This window comes from Vollenhovia emeryi, unplaced genomic scaffold (assembly GCF_000949405.1).
Source record: "Vollenhovia emeryi isolate VEMERY1.0 unplaced genomic scaffold, V.emery_V1.0 DF939124.1, whole genome shotgun sequence".
Lineage (NCBI taxonomy): Eukaryota > Metazoa > Arthropoda > Insecta > Hymenoptera > Formicidae > Vollenhovia > Vollenhovia emeryi.
In genome coordinates, this window is record NW_011967242.1 from 1 (window position 1) to 24,879 (window position 24,879).

Consider the following 24,879-nt stretch of genomic DNA (forward strand, 5'->3'; position numbering starts at 1 on the left):
ACTAGATGGTTTTGTTTATCATGTAACTTGACTCGTTCAAGATTTCTTAATTGATTTCATTAATTCTTCAGTACAGCAGGGGACTCCCTCTATCAGACCTTGGAAGTCCCGAAAACTGCTACTTCGGAGGAAATTAAAAAGACATATAGGAAATTGGCCTTGAAGTATCATCCTGACAAAAATCCTAACAATCCAGAAGCAGCTGAAAAGGTTTTTTCATTCTCCAATGTATTCACTTTTAATAAATGTAGCAATATACAATTTTATAAAAATGTCTCCATCTTGAATAGCATGTAACTCTAGAGTGTCTTGAGGAGATGTCTTGCGTATTTAAATATAACACCTTGTAATTGATTGTGTTTACAGTTTAAAGAAATTAATAGGGCACATGCTATACTGACAGATCTAACGAAACGTAATATATACGATAACTATGGATCTCTTGGTTTATACGTCGCCGAGCAGTTTGGAGAAGAAAACGTTAATGCTTATTTTGTTGTTACCTCTGGATGGTGCAAGGTAAAAGTATAAATCTATTGTATTATATTTTTGTAGTGTAAGACTAACGAAAAGAATAATCATATTCCATTCTAGATAGCGTTCGTTATTTTGGCCTCAAAATGCTGGTAAAGATATCATTTTGATGTCAAAATAATGGTTAATAAACATTGGTAAATAAACATTGTGACACTATATATAGTCTAAATGTGTATGGTTTTTGCAGGCGCTGTTCATAATTTGTGGAATACTTACTGGTTGTTATTGTTGTTGCTGCTGTTGCTGCTGTTGCTATTTCTGTTGCGGCAAATGCAAACCAACTCCTCCTGAAGATAGTGGCGCTTATCATAATTTACAGGTAAAAATGTTCATATAATTCTCATTATTTATTCTGTGATAGATTTTGTAACAAGAAAGTCATAACGATAAGCTACGGATAAACAGTAGGAGAAAAAGTTAATATTAACAAAATATAAAAGAAAAATATAGGCACAAGAAGAAATTTCATCTATTGTATAAATGATCATACCAAGCCGACTGAAAAACTTGTCTTTTTACTTCCATTGGCATTTTATAATATCATCATCATCAATCTTTAATATTCCAACTAATTCTCGAGTTGCACTATCTAAAAAAATATACATATGTTCTTTACCAACCGAAATATACTATATTTAGAGTTTCAAGAATACTCTTGATACACATATATTATCTATGGTACGAACTCTCTCTACGAATGAGAAATATTTAATCTGATTATACGCAAGCTGAAACAGTTACGTACAATCTTTCTACCTTCTTTCGCAATTCTTTTCCATGTACCAACGTGGTACCACTTCCTTTTACACACATAGTTTCTTTGACAGTTTTCTTTCGTTGCAGTAATATGTATAAGCAATTCGGCAAAGATATGTGTGATATACGTTATAATATATTATCATATACCCACTTGGACTTGATTTAAAATTTGTTAAAACTTACCCTTGTACAACGCACGTTATATGTAACAACAAAAGCTTGACTTTTATGCAGTCAATTAATACGTTGCTAACACGTGCATATCTATATCGCTGCATGAAAAAATAATCGATTACTTGTACGTTAATTTACATGAAGAGGCTAAAAATATCTATTGTTTTGACTATAGATTTAATCATCTATTACAAAATCACCACTATAACTTTTTAAACCTTTCGTTTAACGTTAACGAATAGATAATCCATTCTTTCTGTGTAGACCTCCATAAAATCTTTAGCATAAATTTATATTTTCTTAGACATAAATTTTTGTCACATATCGAATAGACAAATGTCTTTTCCTTTTCGATATTATTAAGGTACTTTAAAGTATAATAAAAAGAATTTTCATGTAATTGAATCAAATGTTGTATTGACAATCATTTAAGGCAAACAATTATTAATATGATGCCATCGTGGACATAGTATTTGTTATCGTTATAGTTAATAGTTAGTCGACAGAAAACACTATCTGTTTAGCAAATTGTCCTGAATTAGGCCTGTTCAAGTTTTCTCGCTAAGCAAAATGGCTGCAAGAGGCAAACGAGACAGACGTTAATATTATCCTTAGATTATTATAGACGCGCCGTAAGATTGGTTAATTGCATCGTCAGAAGGACTTGCAACGTGAACAATTGCAGATAGGGATGACAGATTCTTTCGCTTGATAAACTTGGACAGGCTTGTTATAAATCCTGTACTATATAACAGTGCACATACAAACTTGTACAATTAAATGCTATTAATATTAATCCAACTAAATACAGTACACGCACGTAAACACAAATACATTGTATATGTGACTAAAGTGAAAAAATATTGAGACATAAACTTTAAATTCTCCTTTATCTTGATACATAAATTTCTGGCACATAGTTGGAAAGCATGTCAGCGAGGAAAGAATATCTTAGTAGATATCTAATTGCAAAAACAAGCGATTTAAGGAGTTCATGCAACTTACATATGACCGACGTATGCGTAAAAGTTTGTATTCGTACCTAAAAATTGCAAGTATTATTTGTTATCTTTTTATAAACACCACAAATGCTTAATGAAAAAAGATTAATTTAATAGATAGACATACACATACACGCCCGCCGTACGCACAGGAAGGAATGTTTCTCAACTACTGGTTAACTATTCAACAATCGGAAATCGGTTTCTTCATGAAAAAGATGTAGAATAAAATCCTATTCTACAGTCAAAGATTTTATTGTTTATAAAAATAACCAAGTACAGGGAAATAAATGACTTTGTACGCCGACGAGTTGTCTCATCTGTAGCTCTCAAAGTATGTGTGAAAAGACACAATATTTTATCGAAGAAATATCTTTGTAACTTAAATTGTTTTATTTAATGTTTTTCTACATTTTTTTCATGAAGAATCGTCTCCTTTTCCATTCCATTACATTATATGAATTTGATGATGCCTCGTATACACGTATGTACATACATGCAAACACAAGCTCGGCTTTATCCATTGATAGTTGTTTCTCTATTCGTATCAATGCACACAAAACATCACTCTTATGCGTAGATAATGAAATTTATTGCGCTTTTTAATGAAAAATCTTTGTCGCATACCAGAATACACGAGTCTAACATTATTGTTGCTAGTTTAATTCTTTTCACATTTTCGTAGAATAGTGCTATCTATTTGTTCCACAAATTCTTACAGATCGCTGTATGTACATCTATTACTTGTGTCAAACAGCACAAACTGAAAGTGCATGATTTCTTATATTCACGCATGTTACATTATTTCTTTCGTTTTTACAGACAGTCTTACATAGTTTAGCGGTTTTGTTTATGTTATTATTGTATTATAGCGGAACCCGAATCCAGAGGCTGTTGTGACAAACCAACCGCGAGGTTTTGGCAAGGTAAGTTTCCATCGTGCTCGAGATTTAAGTTACCTTATTTTTCTGTTTGCTATAGTCAATCGTAAATATTGCTTTCTATTTTTGTTGTTCGAACATTATGTCGGAATGATTTCGCACAGATCTTACGCAAAGCACCATAGTAATTTCCCTAATCATATTTTATCATAATATTTGCGCGCACTGCTTTTTTTTTTAATGAACCGTGTAAAAAAATTAATTATTGTAGCGCTCATTCCGCACAAATGCATGATGTAGGTATCTGTAGTTACTGTACATGGCAATTTATTAGGTGGATTTGTTATTATTAAATTTTATAGTATACAATTATAATATATACATTTACGCGTAATTGATGATTTATAAAATTTGTTGCATTATAACTGTTAATATCGTAAACGTTGTAAAATTTTTTTCTCGTTCTCTGAAATATCGATATTTATTTTTGTTTTAATAATGTGTCCCTTACTATTTGAGGTCACAGAATTGTACCATATATTAAAGAAAAAAATAAAAGAGATATCTTGTCGCAAACATAAATTTAGTAGAAATCAGAGAGAGAGAGAGATACTTGTTGCGTCCCTTGTGTTTCTCTTCCAAATTATTTATTTCTTCAATTCCAAAATCAAATTTTACTAGGTTGAAAGTCTTTTTTTTATTGTAAAATTTGTCATCTTATCATACAATCCCCTCACAAAATCATCTCGAACATGTCACTCGAACAAAAATTGTATTGCTAAAAGTAATTGTGATTAAAGGTTGACTTGGTATGAATATAATGAAAATGAAAGATACTACACAAATAGAAAAATGAGATTACTTAAAAATTGTAATAATATTTGAGGTTGTAACAAAGCATCACATATATGTGTAAGATTAAAATTTTTTATAAATTCAAATCATTTCAGATATAAATTGTGATTTATATATTTACTAACTGTGTTAAGTTGATACTGTAATTAACATTAACATTGAAATATATACAATTTCTTTCTTTGGTTTTTTGCAATTGCAGGAAAAGGAAACGATAAATATTATTTACCGCACGATAAAAAAATTAATTCATATTATTTATACAACAAAAAGATATATATTTCAAACAACTATTGTAATACTTGTTTGTAAACAACGATTCTTTTCGATATCCGAAATGTACTTTCGCAGGAAGAAGAAAGTGATGATGATGCTGTAACAGCTCAACCTCAAAGTGGCGCATCTCAAAATGCATCTAATACACAGCAACCAATATTTGCCATGCCTGCACCAGGTTCAGCGGCGCCAGCGTCAACGGCTAACGAAAGCACGAATCTAAACAGCGGCGGTGAACGTGTAATTTATACCACTGGTATTACGACTTCTTAAATGTAGCAAGTGCATATTACAAGTTTTATCTTTCACATATTGCCATTGATCATCCAATCCATGTTTCTCGTCCAAAATCACTCATTCCATTTCTTCTTATCCACACTTTTTGTTAATTAATTGTTACTTTATCACTTTTTCACATCGATAGCAATTTTTTAATTATGTCACTATTTCTTATAATACATACTTGTATACTTTGTAGATGGTTACTTAAAAGATTTAAAGTATAAATCATTGCTTAAAAGTGTATATAAAATTCGGCGATAATTACAAATAAGCAGTATCCTTTCTATTATATACATATATGTATAGAGAGAGAGAGAGAGTTGCTTTTTTCCCTTCCGTAAAGGACACACTCATTTGAGTGATTTGAATTATTAAAACTGAAAAAGTTATGTGTGCTTCCACAAATCAAGGGGAGATCTCTCCTTTTAATAATGTATAAGAAAGTACTATAGAGTGAGAAAACGCAAACCCTTTTTTCTTTGAAAAAAAGTAAAATATTAAATATTTTATTCAAGAGCTTCGTACTTGCTGCGATTCTTCATATAATTTGTGTAGTAAGCAATAACATACGAATGTACACTTTAGTTAGTTAATTTATTGCTAATATCACATAATTGTATACACACAAGTATATACATGCAACGTAAATATACGTGTCGCAGAAACAGGGACACACTAATATGTATAATGATAAGATTATCTCAAGATATTCGTAATCTATAAACTACAAAATTTCTATACAAAGCGAAAAATATTTTTTTTATATTCGCTAGAAAAAAATTATCTCTAAATTGGTCAGGAGGTCAATAAAAAAAACTGTCTCTGGTAATTTCACAACCACTAGAGATGTCTTTTTAATGATTAGACTAATTTAATTTTTAAGCGCTTGTAATTTGAAAATTGAAATTATTGCTTCGATATTTCACTAAGAAAAATTGACTTAAAATTAGCTAAAGAGCCTGTCATTACAGAATATTCAGTAGTTTTAATCCTATATGATGTATGTATGTACGTATGTATGTATGTATTCATATGTGTGTGAGAGTACATATAGTATATCTTAAACTGAGTATTCTGTAGTGGTAGATTCCTTGGCTGATTTTAAAATATATATTTTATACATAGGTAAATGTATAAAATCAATTATCGATTATATCCATATACATATATATTTGTGTATATATGTATGTACTTGTGTGTGTACATATAAAACTATCTGCATCTATATAAAGATAGTTAAATAGATTAATTGAACAATGAAATGATTGATAAATGTATGTATATACCTACATAAAAATAATGTAGTTTTTATGTTATTGTTATTATCACATATCCAACACAATTCACTTTTACAGCCATGTTGTATTTTATAACATTCATTTAAAAAATTTGATTGAAATTATTTCAGTTTGCAATTTGTGTAAATGTTTGGATAAATGTAATTCGTGCATTCATAATAATCATATTATTTTTGTCATAGACAAATATACACTACATAATTGCACACTTTGCTATAGTTTTTTTGTTATTATTTCCAATCTATCCTACATTCTTAGTTTTACTGCCAGTGAAGTTTTTTGTTATATGCGTACTTTTAATATTCAATATATTTCCAAAACAAGATATGTTATTGAAGTTTAATAAGGAATTTTAATAATTAGAACAAACTTATTGAAATAACATGTGCTGCGCCCATTCGCGCGCGCGTGATTATATTTTCCTATAATTATAAATTTTCCTAAATTTGATAAAATCCTGTAATAAATATTTGTACTTGTAACGAAGAAAGATATATGTACGCACGTGTATATAAATGCACACACACACACATATATATATTCTTTTCCCTATAAAGTTACGACATTTCTCAGGATTTAGTAGAAAATTCCATTTATAAAATCTTTAATTCAATTTGAAATTATTAATTGATAATGAGTTATCATATATAACTGCTTGTAAAAAAACGATAATGTATTTAATTATCTAACAATGTTAATGTCAATAGTTTTGTTTTCTACAAGTATGTTGTCACATACTTATGCTATAGTGCAATAAATAAGAGAAATGGTTCTTTTTTTAATCTTTCGCTCTCTTCTTCGTTTTCACTAATAAGATATTTCTATGTAGCGGCTGCCACAAATCCATTCGTAGGAGCCAATGCAGCTACAAGTGACACCGGACCAACCAGATGGTAGACTGAATATATGGAAAACCTATCATAAACATTGAATTCATATTTATAGTGCAGGATCTCTACAATAGCTCATTACAATAGATTATAAGTTGATTATCTTGGTAAAATAGATTTCTCCTGTTCTTTCTTGTATATACAGTCTGTATCATTTTAGAAATCGTTATTACATTGTATTTGTTCCAAATAGTGTATGTATGTATAGCTCATTTGCTACAACAAGAAATTGTTATTTTCAAATTGTTTGCAGGAGAAAGAATGAATCCTTTGAACTTTGAATAAAAAGCTAATGACATTTTATTCCCCTACATGTGATAAAAATGATATTACACAATTGTTATAATTCCAAACGTTCAAACTGGTTTTCTAAAGAAAATTTTGTTTCAGTTGTGCCATTGTTGTAGCAAATAGCAAATAGCAAATATGTTCTCTTATGTAGTCCAACATAGCGATCTTCCACCTGTGTAGGAAACTACATGTACTATTTTACAATTTTCTTGTACACAAAGATATACTTAATACTTGAGCTCTTCCAATTTGGAAAATATTGATTTGTCCATCTTTTTATGTTTTGTGTTCCCATAATAGAATTGTTAAAAGATTAGCACACATATACGAGCAAAAAGTAAAATAAGATGAAGCCTTGATAAAAATATGAATTCTTATACTAATTGTAAAACGTAAAATTACTCAGCTATAATGTATGATGAAAGGTAGTCCTTTTCTCCTCTCTAGAATGTTTGCACATAGTTATTGATATCTCGACCCGACCACTCGTCCGCGGTTAAGTTCTTGAGATATAGGTAATGTAATATTTGAATATAATAATTATACAGAATGTAGAAAACGTGATATAATTTTTAAATGAATTTCACAAGACGGCTACTCATTGGAGGCCTAATTATGAAGTTTGACACTTGTTTAGAATATAATTAAATATGTTTCTAACTTTCTGAAAATTAAACGTGCTCTTCTTTAATAAAACTTTTATTCTTGATCTTAACGATCGGTTAATATATTTATTATTAAATTAACAAGAATACGCACTTATAAGAAAGATTTGACTCAAATTTATTAAAGGAAAATATTCTATGTATATGTGTTATGCATATTGATATTAATCCCACACTTACAATCTGTATATTGATTGTTAATAATATTAAAAAATGGCATTTACGTGTGAATAATCATTATGAAATATATAAAAATTTGTTACGATATAATAATTATTGTATCTTCTGCACACTCTCGTGTATTTATGACATCGGACAGCATCGCTTAGGAATAAGTGTAATACGATTGATTTCAAATTCAGTTTATCTTAACATGACAGATATCACTTTTTATTCTATTTTGTCTCAAAATTTTAAAAAATGTGAGATTTTTATCTCAGAATAAAAATGTATACAATCGAAATAGTAACATGAAAATAAATAAACATTGCCTTTGATCACACTAAATGAAAAGTTATATTTTTTAAGACATTTCATCTATGCGTTAATTATTTTGCAATAAAATATATTATCGTATTGAGTTACATAAAATTATTTCAACAAAATCTTTTCAAAATAGATTACTGTATTATCACTGAAAACACTTTCACTTTGAGTGTTTCAATACACAAAGTATATTGTGTAATTGACTATTAAACGGAAATGGAAAAAATTAGAACGCCTCTTGATGTAATGTATTCTATAACATCTTTTAGAAGATACAAAGCGCGAGGTTTTTGTAAAAAGTATAATGTCATGTATGTATCGGACCGGTTAATCTGAATTTTCATGCCACGTACGTGGACACACGTATCAAAGTAAATTATAATACTGCATGTTTACGATAACCTTTCTTTAATTATAAATATTTATCCATGTATTGTCCAAATGTATGATGGTGTAAATGGTAAAAATATTGTTAACATGAAAGAACATGTCTAAGATTTCCAACAATGTAAAAACAATACAGACGTATATACACTCGTAATGAATAGTAATCATATGTAATATAATGTTATTACGTAAAAGTGTGAGATAAATCGACTGAACGTATATACGAAAATTGCCTGAATCTTTCATAAGACATTCGTAGAAACCTGTGAAAAGTTTTACAAAACTTTTAAAAATGTCTTGAAATTGTTCTTGTACCAAATCCACTGTACAGTTACATCGAATATTATAAATTGATCTTTCTTTTGTTATCCTCTATTAGTAAACGAACGTACAATTCATTTTATACGTATTCTACGTTTACAGTGGAAACAATTGGCGTGACAGTTGGACTATAAACTACCGTGAACCGAGAAAGATGTCTTTGGTATATCTTACTGTATCTAGCAGCATATATCTATACTATCGAACATGAAAAACATACGAAAAATAAACTTATCTTCATCGCGTATAGGAGGGAAGAATTCATAATTCGACATAGCTGTGATGAGAGATCAGGAGCCTTAATTACAATTGTTTCGAGCAAATGTTGAATTAATTACATTACAATATTACAAATTATATTGCAAAACTTGATAAAATAGTAGCTTTCAGTCAAAATCTATTTCTCGGTAAATGTACATGTTTATTTGGTTTTTATGACGTATTTATTCCTCGTTAATGTGTAACCTGGTATACCTTGTAATACCTATTTTACAAATATAGAATGTTATACAAGTTGTTTGCATATTTAGGTATAATTACGTTTATTATATGCAGCATGCTTCTATTTAATAAAGAAGTATACTATTATTGATATAATATTATACATACCAGATTTAATTGTTGTAACTGGAAATGTTGTACCTAAAATAAAAGAAGCAAGAAATTATTACGAAGCCAACATTGTACAACAAGTGTTAATAAGTTAGATCGAATCAATAAATAAAATAATGTATATTTCTTGTGATTTTTTTTTCTTATTCTAATTTCGGGTTTGGTAAAACTTAGAGCAATGTCAATTTTGATGCGATGTAAAATATACGTATATGAAAGTTACTCTTTCTTTTCTCTTTCAAATTCTTCCTTTCCTCTTCTAGCCCAGAAAATTTGGCGCCACCAACGTTGAATAATCCTTGCGGAGCGTGCTCGTTTAAATATAACTAAAGATTTGTAGAAATATGTTATTCCAGTTTTCTCTCTTCGTTCAATAAAAACACGGTATACTTTTCCTTGTTGCTTTATCTCTCTCTGCAATGGAGTTAAATTGTCACGATATTCTCTTTTTGTACGTTGCGTACATAACGTATGCGCACAAGTACACATTATGTAAAAAAAAGTCACCTCCAAATCGTGTTTTTCCAATTTGTCGCGTTTATATACCTCGCTAAGATTTTTCAACGTTCTATATCTACTGCCAATTTCTGTATCATACTTGGTGATTATTGCCAATAAGTTTGACTTAATTGTCCATCTATGCACGCGATTATACATATGTAAATACACACAAAGAAATATGTTACTCATAGAAAATTTTGTGCGTACATACTTTCGTTCACAGATTGCTCGTCCCAATTTTGTATTTACGTCTTTTAAAAACTCGAGATCATCGATAACGTTTCCCATTGCTGCCTGCATTTCATTTCGCTCGTATTCCCACGCTTTGCATATAACAATCTGTTTCTGCTCGTATCTCGCGCTATCGAAAAGTGCAAAAACAAATATATTAAAAACGGTGAGGTGTTAAGTGTGGTATAAAATGATTTAAAAATAGATACTTAGTACTTGTGGCATATTCGTTGCATCTTTTGTCAATACCATCGATAGCGACTACATGTTTCTTATATCGCTTGATTATGTCCTCGAGCATTTTTCTATGATTAATTCGTTGCCTTTCCAGATCCATTGTAAATCCTATATATTTCCATCAGAAGGGAAAAGAAAAGAGAGAAAAGAATTAATAGTTAATAATTCTGCCCTATAAGCTCAATCACACGAATGTAGAATCGAGACCCAATCTGCAGGCTAGTACTTGGTAACATGTGAATATGTAGAACAAGATTTCGTGCACAATCAGAGAATGATTGTCATTCCACATACTATACTTTTTGCCGAATTAGAAATTGTATAATACATATATGTATTTTACTGGCAATATCTTCAATAGATTTCTTCTGACAATACCAAAGGTTTCTATAATGTAGTTCTTTGCTTCTCTCTTGTTCCGGCGTAAGATATATTCTCTGTAAAACTTTTTCTAAAAAGTAACGAATGTGACGTAGAAATAAAGCCGATGTCGTTGAGATGTGTTTACGAGAACTCGTGCGGAGAACATCGATATGTTTATCAAGAATCTGTAAAGAATAAATAAATGAAAAGTTACATAAACTTAAAACGAAGAAGGTGAGAAAATACCCTTCTGTTTTTATCACAGTCTGCATTATGGATGTCAATTTTTTTCTAATCAATGATACATTTTTCGTATAGATGTCTTTTAAATTAACCCATTATAGGCCGCCAGCAATCTACGCCAATCTACGGGGTGTGGGCTGCCAGAAATTAAGAAATTCAGAACATTGAATCGAAATATATAAAATTATGAAAAAAAATGTTTCCCGGTGAAAAGTTATATACACGAGAGCTTTGGGGATCGCTGATTACGAATATGCATCTAGATCCGCGAAATTTTTCTTAGTTTCTTTCCACATGTTCCATATTTTGACCAAATTTTCCTCGAATAATCTGGATTTTTACGAGATCCGACCGGCCATCTTGAATTGTATTTGTATTGTATTCAGCGATCCAAAAAACCTCTGTATATATAACTTTTCTTGAAAATTTGGTCTGCTATTTTGAAAGTATGATAAATTATTTGGATTGATCCTGAATTTTCTTATTTCTGGCAGTCCACAGCCCGTAGATTGCTGGCGGCCTATAATGGATTACTTGTAAATATAAGTGCAAATTTTGAACGATATACATGAATGACCAGTGGACAACCTTCAGTACTTTGTAAACTGCACAGCCAAATCCGGGTATGTCGTACCAAGTTTCTTTAGTACACACTTTTGACTTTGAATTCTCATCAATAGATGCTAAAGTATAAATTAATTAAAAATCGTCAATGACGGCATGTACGATCTAAGGTACACATTTGTGCTTCAGAGAGAAACAATTATTACAGAAACCAATTACAGAAATGTTTAAAAAGTTATCAGAATATTTCTTAAAGCTTTGTATCACCTGATTGCGGCAAGTATTTATTAGGAGGAATTATTATGTTCATTTCGTCAGTTGTGAGGATTGCAAAGCGAGATAATTCAGGATTCGATATAAGAGAAGGCAACGCCGCCTAAAATCATGTGTCATATTGTAACGATATTAATAAACACATAGACTAAAAGTGATAACTACTTACTGCTAATTCCATTTTTTCTGTTGCACGCTCAAAAATAGCTTTTATAAGCTCCGACATAATCGATTCTTTTCTAATTTCTTGCATGTTTGCCGCCGTATATTTCCAGTAATCTATGAAACTCTCGAAAATATAAATTAACATACAACATAGTCTAATCTTTTAAATTGCAATCTTTATTTGAGCTTTCAACACTACACTCTTGTAAATAATTTCAAATTATTAAATATTTGTTATCGTCATTGTATAATCACTATAATTAATAATGAAAAAATCTAAATTAAATGTTTAAATTTATACACATATAAATATATATAACGTTGTTGGAGTTTTTTGCATTCTTATTGTTAGACAGATACGTACACGATACAATTTTGCTGTAGAAAATGTCTCTTTATACCGATTTTTGTAGACTTTTTTGCCACAATTTGTGGCACTCGAAGAACATGACCTTGATGTAAGAATATATTAAGGAAAAACCACGGTCTTACATTGGGTGAAACATTCCCGTGGATATGCACACTCGTCCAACTAATGGGGCGTGGATATGACATGTATACACGTGTGGTTTATTTGTTCTTAAATCAAGAACAAATGAGCATCACCAAGAAATCTTTACTTGATTGCGACATTCGCCAAACGACGAGATCCGAAGTGAAGCAAAAGAAAAAGATGGATAAAAAATGAAAAGTGGCCACAGCAATTGTATTCATCCATTGAACTATATCTTAACTGGAATGCCATTGCCGTTTAGACAAAGATCCTCCCTTCATATATTTAAATTGTATATATTGGAAAAAGATATAACTTTCTTCGCTTTCTAAACGGTTAGGATATAGTCCAATGTATTTATTACAGATTTCAAACTTGTATAACATATAAATATTACATGTGTGGTTTACTTGTAAAATTCATGTTCAGACTCGTCTTTCTTGATATTGTTTTTATAGCCTTTTTCAAAATCTTTTGCTAAAACAATGTAACGATTTTCACGGACCGCATGCATTCCTGCCTCTTGACAGATGGCATTGATATCAGCACCAGAAATTCTATCTGGCCGCGCTACGTAATCCTCAAGATCCACTTCTTCGCTCAAGTTCATTTTTGCAGTAATCGTGGAGAAGATTAAGCGCTTCTGCCGACGGTCAGGTAATGGGAATTCAATCTTGCGATCCAATCTACCAGGACGTAGCAACGCAGGGTCCAATGTGTCCGCTCGATTTGTCGCCATAATAACTTTGACATTAGTCGTCTGATCGAAACCATCCATCTGATTGAGTAATTCCAAGAGAATACGTTGCACCTCACGATCTGCTCCAGTTTGAGCGTCGAACCTCTTTGTAGCGATAGCATCTATCTCGTCGACGAATATTATAGCCGGCGAATTCTCTTTTGCCAAACGGAAAACGTCGCGCACCATTCTTGGTCCCTCGCCCAAATATTTTTGCACAAATTCCGAGCCCACCACGCGAATGAAGGCAGCAGTGGTATGTCTAGCAACAGCTTTAGCCAACATAGTTTTTCCACAACCAGGTGGCCCATACATAAGTACACCGCGCGGTGGATCAATGCCAATCTGTTTATATAGTTCGAAATGAGTAAGAGGTAACTCGACTGCCTCTCTGATCTCTTGCTTCTGCATATCCATTCCACCTATATCGCTGTACTGGATATCTGGTTTCTCATCTGTAATGCATTAGATAGTTGATCAGAGCCTATTGTATACTTGTATATTTGAGATAAAAGACATGAAATTGGTACCTGCTTGTAACATAGAAATGCTCGAGTCAGCTTCTGGCGGCAAGACATCCACTAAAGCGTTGCTATGCTTGTGAAGCGCCACGCTAGCAGAAGGCTTCAAGAGTTCCCTGTCTATGGTAGACAAAATTCGTACGTAATAATTGGAACCTGTTGTAGAGCCCACTATACCAGTGTTTTGATCGACAGCTTCTAAAAATTGTCCAATGACCAAAGGGACACTCTGGATACGTTTAACTTCCTCTTGAGCATGCAAATATTCCTTCTTTAGGTTGCGCTGTTCATCTTTAATATATTCTTCTTGTACCTCAAGGAATTCCAACATCCTCTGCAATTTCTACTTGGAGAATTACATAGCTTGTTAGGGTAAAACTTGCTTCGATATACGACAATAAAGATGTCTAAAATTGACCTTATATTTAGTGTAAAGATCTTCAACATCCAGCTCGTCTCCAGCTCCTGTATAATGACCGGCAGCTGGCTTGCAATCAATTTCACCTACATCCTGCAAATGTATATTACAAACACACGTTTATGTTGATACAATTATTAAAAATTATTTGAAACTAATTGCAATTCCATCAAAAGGCAGGTACAATAAGTTTATAGTTGGGTTAGCAGTGAAAGGTTAGCAGAATTGTTTTCCTACACTCTGAATAAACGTACCTTATCGGGCAAAATAATGCCCAGTTCTTCCATGATAGTCGTAGAGTTTCTAATTTAACTCAGACTGTTGTAAAGAACACCGAATGACTTGAGATTTTTCAGCATTCGTCACACAGCTCACCTCAAGATGTGTCATTAACAACACGACTATACCAAGACCTCTATCACGAGTGGTCAACTTGTCCCTACTTGCCGATTGGTCGGTTACAGCCGCCATGTTGAGCCTACAGTTCCGCGCGCATAGAAACTTGGAATTTTACGTACAGGGCACCATTACATTAAGGGAAAGGTATGTCTAGCGGTAAATAAAGGGTAAAATACTCAAATTTTATTTATGGATCATATTTCAAAAATGATACAGCAATATTATAATTGCTACCTAGATCTACAAACGTGATACTTGAAATCTCAATCCTCTTCACCTTGGGCTGCCTTTAAACTGCCAAATACTTGCGATGGTATAGTCTGTTTTTCGATCGGTATGTCTGAAATGAGTTCAACATTAATTTAGAAGAATTAACTGAAAAAGAAATAATGCAATCTTCTTTGTCTTAATAACAGTTGTGGAAAAAGACAAAAGAGATATGTACAATACTTGTAAATACCTTCCTCTATTTCTGCATCGTTATCATTTTCATCGTCTATATCGATATCAATCTCATCTGGATTATTCACATGAGATTCCGCTCTACCATCCTTTTCCGTTACGCCACGTACAAATTTGATGCCTCCTTTGATATCAGCAGCGGCGTTGTCTGCAAATCAAGATTCGACATTTATGTAAAAGAAGAAAACCAAGGTGGAGAGTTTAACTCCTCTATTACCTGCACTCGATGTAATTTTACTATCTAATAAACGCATAGCATCCATTGGAACGTCGGCTACTTGATTCGATGCGTTATTCAACATTTGTGCAGACATCATATTCACTTGAGTGTTGTACATAGCTTGCACGCTGCGCTTGATTCGAAGCATTTCACGCATTGTATCTTCGTTTCCATGCCTCACTTCAAATTCTTTCCAAATTTGCCAAAAGTTGGATGTAACTCTCGGATCGCATATTTGGCTACAATGCGCGTATATAGCTCTTGCTCTATCTACTTCTCCCAATTTCGTCTCCATTTCTGCAAATCGTAAACACATTTCTCTTGTGTTTTCATCATTCAACACTTCAATAGCCTTTTCGTATATTTGTCGAGTTTTCGGCACACCATATATGTCGGCAGCTTTCTTTATATATATATTAAACATCTGCAAATTAATTTTTTATATTATATAGTTTTACATTCACATTGTTTGTGATTTAAAAAAGAGAGAGAAACATTACATCGAATCTTTCTTCGGGGAGGACAGCATTTGTCGCACGTTCATACACAGACATGGCATGTCTCGCCAAGCCATGTTCTTCTTCCAGTTTGGCGTACAGCAAATATAAGGCTGCAGCAAATAGATTTTCATTACATAATGTGTAAATTAGTAAGATAATATGTGAGAGACAAGTTGTTATATATACCTTTGGCGTACTTTGGTGGACAATATTCTATACATTGCTCAAACAAATCTCTGGTACGTTCCAGTTTTGTCCCACCGTAACGTTTTAAAAATTTCGTGAGGTACGTGTTCCAAATATCATAAACATTAGGCCACTTGAATAACGCGATACCTTTTTCATATGCCTAAAAGATCAATATTGTAAAATGCTATGAAATTATGAGAAATATTCAACGTACGTACCCGAAATGCTTCCTCAAAGTAATTATTTTCTTCCAAAAACAGTCCATAATTAATGATGATTTGAGGAGTTGCGATTTTCAGGTCGATTATTTTATCGTACACTGCTTTGCAGGTCTGTTATAGCAAACATAAAATTGAAGAATTGTTTGATAAACAAAAGAATCACCTACAAGAATTGAGGATAAAAGTAAATATACCTTGAACGTTCCGAAACTTTCTTCCAAATCTGCATACATAGACCATACTTTTAAAGATTTGTATAATCTCATTTGTACCGTTTCCGCTTCGTCGTGGTATGCAACTTTTCTAGCTGGCATTGTAGTAGCACGATGCATGAGTTTTAAAGCTTCTTTGCAGTTCCTATACAACGTATATCAAGATTTTATTTGATTTACATTTCTCTTCCGATTTAGAAAATAACGTTTATTCCTTACCCATGTCTAATTTCCATTTCTGCCCACTCGCACCATACCGAGGCAAGATCGTCTACCTTGGTGTATGGTACATGAGTCGCCTTTTCAAACACCACTCTAGCATCCTCTATTTGTCCGTTTTCCTCGTAAAATTTGCCAAACGCAACCCATAATGTGTGCAATTTACCAACTGCCAACTGCGGTTCAACAGTCTGCACCGCTTCTGTGTATGTATTAATTATCTACAAGAAAATATTCACAATATTATTCCAAAGTATATTTCACCTTGTTTCTCTTCTTCTCTTTTACCTCATGTGGTTGTCCTTCATAAAGTTTTACTCTTTTATGCCATTCTGCTACATTGTGCGGATTTTGCCGTAATAATACAGAATTGAGCAATAACAGTCTCCTCTCCATAAGATGTTCCAATCGTGCCAGTCTCAATTCTAATTTGATGTCGTCTGTGCAAGATACAATTTATAATTAAGACAATATAAAAATGTTTCCTTGAGATTGAGATTGAGATAAAAAATGTTAGTTACCTTCGTCAGTAGGATTTCTTGCAGCTTCTTCGATGAGCTTCTTCAGACTAAGTTCCTCAAATTGTGCATAGGCATCGAAAACTTGTGTAAAATCTCTGACGGTGGTAACAGTCTGTATAGCTTCTTCGTAGATATCCCTCGCCTAGATAGCATTATTTACTTGTACAGATATGAAAAATAGAATGAATAGAATGGTGGTAATAGAGAGATATAATAAGCAATACCCTTTCAAAGAGACCACTTCGGACGTAATAATCTGCCAATGAATTCCATAAAGGTCCCAATTGATCCGTGTAACGTCTTAAGCCACCTCTAATAATAGCATCTACATTCAAAGACTTAATCTTGGAAGGATTCTTTGATATTAAATCACATAATTCATTCCACAGTTGATGATTCGATTTCCCGTGTTTCGATACAAAATCATCCTGATTGACAATCTGCGCGAGTTTCACGGCAGCCTCGTCGAGTCTTCCGATCGATATCAAATATTCGATATATTCTTCTGTATCTTCAGGTGCTAGCTACACACGTAAGATTAAAAGGAATCTTAGAGTATGATAAATTACGTATGATATATTACGTACCTTCAAGTATCTCCTAAAGACTCTAACGGCAGTTTCATAAACATTGTGCTTTTTCAAGAAATGAATATACAATGGCCATATACGATGATGCTGTGTGATAGGCAGCGCTCTAAGAGACCGATCAAACACTTGACGCGATCGCGTTATATAACATTCTTCGGTCATTAAGGTACAATAATCCATCCATATGCGTGGCATTTTATGCATAAATACTAAAGCGCGCTCAAATGCATTATTAACATCTTCGTACAATGGATCTGTTATACAGCGGCCCTTCAACTGGCTGACACGTTGTCGAAGATAATTATACCACAGCTTGTAACTGTAACAATATACACGTAATATTTCAGGTAATTGTGAAAATATTATGTAGAATCAATTGAAACAATGATTTTACCTGCCAGGTAGCTCTTTCAATGCCCGTTCGTATACGACATTTAAATTCTTACTGTTTGTATTTTTCAGGTGATCGATATAGCGTTGCCAGTGTTTCACTGAATATGGATTTCGTAAAATTTCTTCCTCGTATGGTAAATCTTCCTCGTTCTGCAATCCAATTAATAGCGATGCCTCACTAGTCGCAAAGATATCAAGCCTAATCTACATTGTAGACACAACAAGAGATATACTCACAAAGGCATATAAATTCCCCTCGTCATCTTTACGTTCCAACATCCCTAAGAATGTTTTAATGTTTACCCTTTCCCGAGACCGCCTTAGTTAGGTTAGATCAAGTTATATCAGCTTCTGTACGGGAACGCCGTCGACTTCAGTCGACTTTTCTCGTCGCACAGCGGCACAGCGCGCAAATCTACCTCTACCCTCTACCCTCTACCTCGCCTGCTCTTGCCTCGCTTTTTAACACGAAGCTAGAATAAAGCCCGCTGCAGACGATGCTATTTTTCCTGCTGGATTGCTTGCGATTTAGTAAATTACTATCATTGCTCCACTCAGCATTCAGGATTCCTAGTAATTTAGTAAATCGCAAGCAATCCAGCAGGAAAAATAGCATCGTCTGCAGCGGGCTTAAGGGTGCTTTCACATGGAGCGTAAATTGCGTAGCGTAACCTGCGTATCACCAATCACAGGATCATGCTGATAGAACCGTTTCAATAATTCCGTTCAACTAGTCCTGTGATTGGCGATACGCAGGTTACGCTCCATGTGAAAGCACCCTAAGAGACGATTGGTCCGCCATTTCTCTTCAATTCGCGCCAGTTTTCTAAAGCTTCTACTAGTGAAACATAATGAATCAGTACTTGAAATTAGTATTTCTTCAAATTTAATTCTTATTATTTAAAAGTTATCTTAATATCATCAATTCCATCAAGATAAGTATATTATCTCTCTTTCGCAGGAATTTGCAGAAAAATGGCGGATACTAACCTAATCCTCGTTGTGGCCAGGCTCTTATTAGAGGGTCTTTAATATATCAAAGTCTGCGGCCCCAACAACCAATACCGTCACTTAAATCGTCAATAAAATGCTGCTATTGGTCGTTCGGGCAAACAGGAGCATGTGTGGGGCATGCGACGCAAACAGAGACCTTAATAGGGAAATGTCTATGCAGTATTAACGTTTCTCTCGTTTGAAATTGACGTGATTATGTCGGAAATTAAAGATGATCCGCGACAAGTTCTCGTTCTTCTCAATTCATTAGGATTCGTCGGCATCACTGCGATTCAACTCAAAGCTTTTATGAAAGGTGCATTATTTTCCTATTTATTACAACATGATTTCTTTTAGTATTACTGCCACGAGATTGATATGTGTATTTCTCAAATCTTTTATTATCAATTTTCCTTTCTAGACTTGAAGATATACAGAAAGGTAAAAGAACGCGAGAAGCAGCAACGGAAAGAAGAGATTAAAACGAAAATAATTAACAAGCAACAGGCTCTACTAAAAGAAGCTTATAAACATTCCTCGAGTAATATCATTTCTTCGGAATCTTCAAATTCCCTCGGCGATGAGTCAGTGGTAAAAGTTAAAATAAGATGTATTCCCAAAGAAGAGGAGAAAAGTGTGGAAAAAGCAAAACATTGCAAAACAACTATGATAAAATCAGATGAGAAATTGTCCAAGTACGACAAGGAAAATGCCATTCAAGTAGACGAAACTTATTTTAATGCCAAACCTTATCCAGTTATCAAAGATTCGAGAGATGAAAGCAAACAAAATCTTTCCAAATGTCTGATGAGAAATGACGCTTCGGCAGAAACGTGTAAACAAAATTTAAGAATTGAGAGAGTCCATCCAGCGAGTGCGCCTGTTTTATCGAATCGTATAAGTAGATCGGAATCGAAGAGCGTTACAACAGATCCGAGTGGAAACGTGCGCGCGCAAAGTACCTTATCAGCAAGATCATCCGTTAATTTTGCGCACAAGTCGTGTAAGTTGTACGATATGTGTATGTACATTTGATATAAATAAAAAGTTTTTCATCTTTGTATACAGTTATTCGGCCATGGAGATTACAGTCGGAGGCACAAAGAAATATTGCCAGCAGGAAATGTGATCCTGTTGCTCTTTACCAAAAGTACCAACGGGAGTGGAAGCAGATATCTCTCCCTGGAGAAGCAAAGCATTCGAAAGTAAGATGGGCTGTGCGGGAAAAGATGCTTGGTACAGATCCACATCCAGTGGTAAGATTTGCAAATTGCCACAGTATCACTTGTATCATTTGTATCACTTGAACAGCTTGTATTGGTATTTTTTCATTTTAGCCACTTTCAAGAAAAGCGACGACACTCGTGCCGATATTGAAGAAGAAGTGACCACGAACTGTCTTTGAGAAATAACGGAAAAGTAATTGGATAAATAATATGAGACGATAATTATTTTACTTGAATATTTTTTAAATGATTCTGATATTAAAGAAATGTACATAGAAATACAAGCGATGCAATCATTGTTGATTAACTTTAAATTGACGACACAATTTAACGCTGTCTGCCCTATGTAAATGATAAAGCAATTTTTCTTCCATCACTCTGGCTGCTGTTTCCGTGAGTACCAGGGTATCGTGTTTCAGCATGCTATACACGTTCAAGCCTGTATACACGTGAGAAATTAATATAAAGTTTCTATAAGCGTCGAATCCTCGGATCAGTGGAATATACGTACCATAAACGGGCATTAGATTGACATGTTTAATTAGATCGGTAGCTTGTGTAATATTTGCAGGCATAATATCATAGCTGTCTACAAAAAGAACGGACGGTCCCCAATTTCTCTCCTGGATTAGCTCTTCTATGTAGGAAGGTTCAGACGTAGGAATGTCTAATCCATCGACTATATGCAGGTCGTCTTGCGCTAGTTTGACGGATAATGTTGCCGTGAGGCCTATTAGACGGGTGTAAAATGGCAACATGTAAAAGTGCGGTGTTGGTGAGCGAGGACCGTGCGCTATTCCACCACCTCTCCACAATGGTGAACGTATACTTCCATGGCGAGCGCGACCCAATCCTTTCTGCGGCCAAGGCTTCCTGCCACCACCTCGAACTTCGGCGCGCGTTTTTGTATGCGCGTAAGACTGTAAACGAAAGATAGTCGCGAGTCATCGGAGAAATGTGATTTATGTGAGATATATAATTGGATTGTCACTACTTACAACCCAGCGGTACATCTTTTGCCATCTGACATTCTGGTGAATGATATCGATACGGGGTGCAGCCGCATAGATGTGCGGATGTAAGGTGACCAGGCCCAATTTCTTTTCCTCTACAGTATTTAAATTCTCCAGCCACACCTGCCGAGGCTTCTGATAGAATGTGCTCTCGTCATCGTACTGTACCTTGGATATTGTCGGGACAACTCGATTCTCTATGCTCGTGGAATATCTCAACGGTGGGCACGCTCGCAATTTGCTGACAATCCTTCGAAACATTCTCTTACGAGTGAATAACCTGTAATAACTCTGCGACACTCGTGTCAACTCGTGTCAACTCGTGTAGTAACCCTAACCTAACCTGTGCAAATGGACAACTTGGCCGACAACGTAGCTAGATTGTGCGTAGAAAAGTACACTCTTCTAAGAGAGGCGAGCAAACCGAATGCTCGTGAATGGACCGTGTTGTCTGGCGTCGTAATGAGAAATGCTGACGGCGTATTGTCCGTGGTGGCACTCGCTACTGGAACGAAATGCTTAGGAGACTCGGAATTGCTAAAGAGCACTCGAGAAGAGGCAGGCTCTCGATTGAGCGATTCGCACGCGGAGGTTCTAGCCAGGCGTGCGTTTATACGTTACTTGTACGATCAGACCGACTTGACTTTGAGTGGCCGCGAGAGCGCAATTTTCTCACGGACCGATCGAGAGAAACTAGATTTAAATAACGAGGTGTCGTTTCACTTTTTCTCGAGTCAAACACCTTGTGGAGATTGTTCCATTCTGCCGAAACGGAAAACGGACAACGACCATGAGCGATGTAAGATTAGACGCGTCGATACCAATATAATAACATCGCAAGATGTATACAGAACAGGAGCGAAATGCGTGAGAGAGGAGCGAGCGCAGGATCCTCGTTTGCCTGGTGCAGATTATCATGTCGTAGGCCCTCTGCGCACCAAGCCTGGTAGAGGAGATCCGACGAGCAGTTTGTCTTGTTCGGATAAGATGGCAAAGTAAGATGCATCCTATTGTCCATTGTAGCGATTTCGCATTTATAAACTTTGCTCACAGGTGGCTCGTTCTCGGCCTACAAGGATCACTCCTGTCCTTAATAATACCACCGATCAAGTTGTCAAGTGTCACCATCGGAGGCGACTGTCCGTTCTCTCTGGATGCCATGGAACGTGGATTATACAAGAGATTTAATACAAAGTTGGCTAGACTTGACATTTTTCAAGCGAAAACTGCTTTTGCGCACAAAAAGGGACAAGAAAGATCATATCCCTGCCCAGTAAGCATCATATGGTGTGCGGCAAGGCACAGGTATCGATAATATATATCTCTAGTACGTCTCTAACATCACTCTTGTATGCAATGTCCGAAATTCTGATTTTGTGCACACAGTCCATTAGAATTAGCAGTTGCGGGCAGAAAGCAAGGGCTGACGAAGAAGAGGCGAGGTAATAATTTATTACTCGTGACTCGGCGAATGCTCTTGCAAAGTTTTTTGCAAATCTTCGACAAACATCGCAATTACTACGGTGAAATAAGACATCCGAAAAAGATGACGTATTACGATTGGAAACAATGGTCGATAACCTATCAAAACAAATGGAAACAATTGAAATGTGAATCCTTTCTTAATTGGCCATGTAAATCGATACATTTGCAAAGATTTGCATTATAAGATTTCCCATACTGGAAATAAACTCAATTTTATTTGCGACAGCAATTATAGAATTCGTTTACTTATATTACTATAACCTACACCTAAACAAGTTAGACGTATTTGCGACAATGTTTCATCTCCTTCTTTCATCTGTTCGATGTTGAAAGTAACTCCAAAGAAGTCACGCATGTCGCGTAAGAATTGTATCCTGAAAATCACCAAAGTGAATGAGAAATGTTCCTACGAGTGTAAAACAACTCTACGGCTATTACATACATTGCTGGAGTTAACGGGCCTACTGTGACTTTAGAAATGTCCTTTTTACCAAGAGCCATAAATGCCGCAGTCATACTTTGAAAAGAGGAATCTACACATCCATTCCTACGAATTGATCAAATTACAAGAGTTGAAGTGTGTACGAGGAGAAATGATCTCTTACCTATAGATTTCATCCAGGAGTCTCATTGCTGCTTCTTTGCCAAGATCTTCAGGCACGCACGGTAATGAGCCTGTCGTCATTAACGGAGAGAATGCTTGCCCAGAAAAAAATATTTGTTTCGTAGTTTCCGCTGTCAGGGTGACTCCAAAACCTGACGTGCAAGAAATAACTCGTACAAGGACTAATTCAATTACGATGATATATATACTACTTATACCTGGCGACTTTCCACTAGTAGATCTTTTACTATGATCTGCGTAAATGTATACATCTGGTAAAAATTGGAGAAGAACCCCTTTTGCCGATTCAATAATACGATTAGCGATTGCTGGAGAAACTCTAATGCTACACGCAGTACCCCTAATACGTTTTACCATTCCACTATCTTCCAACTGACAAGAGAAAGAAACAATTACAACAGTTATAAAATGATAATCACATAGTAGATGGAGAACAATACCTGAATCGTTTTAAGATTCCGACTGACAGGGCATTTAAATTGCACTTCTCCACCTCCCAAAGGTGCTACTCCTCTCTTGCGAATAGTCAGTACAACTTGATTGTCACCTGCTAAAAATCTCTTCAATATCGGTATACCAGCACTTAGAATTCTGTCCACTGATGGATCTTAATGATAGAAATTATATCATGTCAATTACAGGTGTTTTAATAATTATTTAATAAATATATTATCTTACCTGTGGTATTATTGGTCACTCCTCTGAGCTTCAAATCAATACTATTTTTACAAAACGGTGCAAGTATCAGAACTGCTTCCAAATAATAACCGATACCTCTTTGCAAGCTACAGTCGTGCTCCAATTCGCCACCATTTAGTAAACCAGGATTATAATATATATTGGTACCAGTTTCATTCAGCTCAATTTTTGTACCATTTGTTATCTTGTCCAATAGATGGATAAAACTAATCTCATACTCTATTAAAAATATACATACGCAGTCAATGAAAAGATTGATTGAAATACATTTCATAAATATTGCTAACCTTTCAGACCAGGATCATCATTTCTCGTTCTGATATTTGTAATTTTGACTGGCTTTCCAGATAACGTAGACAGTAACAAGCGATATCTCAGATAATTGCTGCCCTCGTATACGAGTATCTTGTTCTTTATTTTGGCTGGCATTTTGTAAAAGATTCAAATAT

General features: G+C 34.4%; 8 protein-coding genes across 11 annotated transcripts in view; 3 read left to right on the top strand and 5 right to left on the bottom strand.

Annotated features, from left to right (window-relative positions):
- Positions 1-63: 63 nt before the first annotated feature.
- LOC105569312 (cysteine string protein) lies at positions 64-9,836 on the top strand (the record flags this gene model as incomplete). Its single annotated transcript, XM_012025670.1, has 6 exons — positions 64-210; positions 367-519; positions 725-856; positions 3,344-3,397; positions 4,559-4,739; positions 6,893-9,836. Coding segments are annotated over 6 exons (735 nt in total), but the record flags the coding sequence as incomplete, so codon positions are not given.
- LOC105569311 lies at positions 9,678-12,564 on the bottom strand. Of its 4 annotated transcripts, XM_012025667.1 has the most exons (6): positions 12,297-12,564; positions 11,879-12,230; positions 10,657-11,232; positions 10,428-10,577; positions 9,939-10,352; positions 9,678-9,745 (listed from the first exon to the last, which is right to left on the bottom strand). In XM_012025667.1, exons 3-6 carry the CDS (start codon positions 10,782-10,784, stop codon positions 9,718-9,720), a joined length of 720 nt encoding a protein of 239 aa, XP_011881057.1. In that variant the 5' UTR covers positions 10,785-11,232; positions 11,879-12,230; positions 12,297-12,564; the 3' UTR covers positions 9,678-9,717. The 4 variants fall into 4 exon arrangements, with proteins under 4 accessions (XP_011881057.1, XP_011881058.1, XP_011881056.1 ...); XM_012025668.1 differs by lacking the exons at positions 11,879-12,230; positions 12,297-12,564 and having other exon boundaries at positions 9,939-10,129; positions 10,223-10,352; positions 10,657-11,466; XM_012025666.1 differs by lacking the exons at positions 11,879-12,230; positions 12,297-12,564 and having other exon boundaries at positions 10,657-11,466.
- A 432-nt stretch (positions 12,565-12,996) lies between these two features.
- On the bottom strand, positions 12,997-14,851 carry LOC105569313 (26S protease regulatory subunit 6B). The gene is made up of 4 exons (XM_012025671.1): positions 14,718-14,851; positions 14,464-14,556; positions 14,055-14,388; positions 12,997-13,979 (listed from the first exon to the last, which is right to left on the bottom strand). The coding sequence occupies exons 1-4, from the start codon at positions 14,748-14,750 to the stop codon at positions 13,192-13,194; spliced, it is 1,248 nt and encodes a 415-aa protein (XP_011881061.1). The 5' UTR covers positions 14,751-14,851; the 3' UTR covers positions 12,997-13,191.
- Positions 14,852-15,048: 197 nt separating this feature from the next.
- Positions 15,049-18,859, bottom strand: LOC105569320 (pre-mRNA-splicing factor SYF1). Its single transcript, XM_012025679.1, has 14 exons — positions 18,627-18,859; positions 18,391-18,539; positions 17,994-18,315; positions 17,631-17,930; positions 17,407-17,548; positions 17,174-17,325; positions 16,886-17,106; positions 16,649-16,811; positions 16,452-16,565; positions 16,231-16,393; positions 16,045-16,154; positions 15,542-15,968; positions 15,323-15,472; positions 15,049-15,202 (listed from the first exon to the last, which is right to left on the bottom strand). Exons 1-14 carry the CDS (start codon positions 18,666-18,668, stop codon positions 15,126-15,128), a joined length of 2,532 nt encoding a protein of 843 aa, XP_011881069.1. The 5' UTR covers positions 18,669-18,859; the 3' UTR covers positions 15,049-15,125.
- A 657-nt stretch (positions 18,860-19,516) lies between these two features.
- On the top strand, positions 19,517-20,916 carry LOC105569319. The gene is made up of 4 exons (XM_012025678.1): positions 19,517-19,698; positions 19,804-20,385; positions 20,451-20,638; positions 20,720-20,916. Exons 1-4 carry the CDS (start codon positions 19,599-19,601, stop codon positions 20,768-20,770), a joined length of 921 nt encoding a protein of 306 aa, XP_011881068.1. The 5' UTR covers positions 19,517-19,598; the 3' UTR covers positions 20,771-20,916.
- LOC105569318 (39S ribosomal protein L4, mitochondrial) lies at positions 20,834-21,960 on the bottom strand. The gene is made up of 3 exons (XM_012025677.1): positions 21,607-21,960; positions 21,120-21,528; positions 20,834-21,047 (listed from the first exon to the last, which is right to left on the bottom strand). The coding sequence occupies exons 1-3, from the start codon at positions 21,880-21,882 to the stop codon at positions 20,902-20,904; spliced, it is 831 nt and encodes a 276-aa protein (XP_011881067.1). The 5' UTR covers positions 21,883-21,960; the 3' UTR covers positions 20,834-20,901.
- Positions 21,887-23,333, top strand: LOC105569316 (tRNA-specific adenosine deaminase 1). The gene is made up of 3 exons (XM_012025676.1): positions 21,887-22,616; positions 22,675-22,926; positions 23,008-23,333. Exons 1-3 carry the CDS (start codon positions 21,973-21,975, stop codon positions 23,288-23,290), a joined length of 1,179 nt encoding a protein of 392 aa, XP_011881066.1. The 5' UTR covers positions 21,887-21,972; the 3' UTR covers positions 23,291-23,333.
- LOC105569315 (RNA 3'-terminal phosphate cyclase-like protein) overlaps positions 23,298-24,879 on the bottom strand; it is a 12,182-nt gene continuing 10,600 nt past the window's right edge. The window contains exons 2-8 of the mRNA XM_012025675.1: positions 24,718-24,852; positions 24,410-24,649; positions 24,172-24,338; positions 23,929-24,103; positions 23,712-23,862; positions 23,549-23,653; positions 23,298-23,480 (exon numbers count right to left, since the gene is read on the bottom strand). Of these exons, the coding sequence (XP_011881065.1) occupies positions 23,336-23,480; positions 23,549-23,653; positions 23,712-23,862; positions 23,929-24,103; positions 24,172-24,338; positions 24,410-24,649; positions 24,718-24,852 (1,118 nt within the window). The 3' untranslated portion in view covers positions 23,298-23,335. The remainder of the gene's footprint in view (positions 23,481-23,548; positions 23,654-23,711; positions 23,863-23,928; positions 24,104-24,171; positions 24,339-24,409; positions 24,650-24,717; positions 24,853-24,879) is intronic.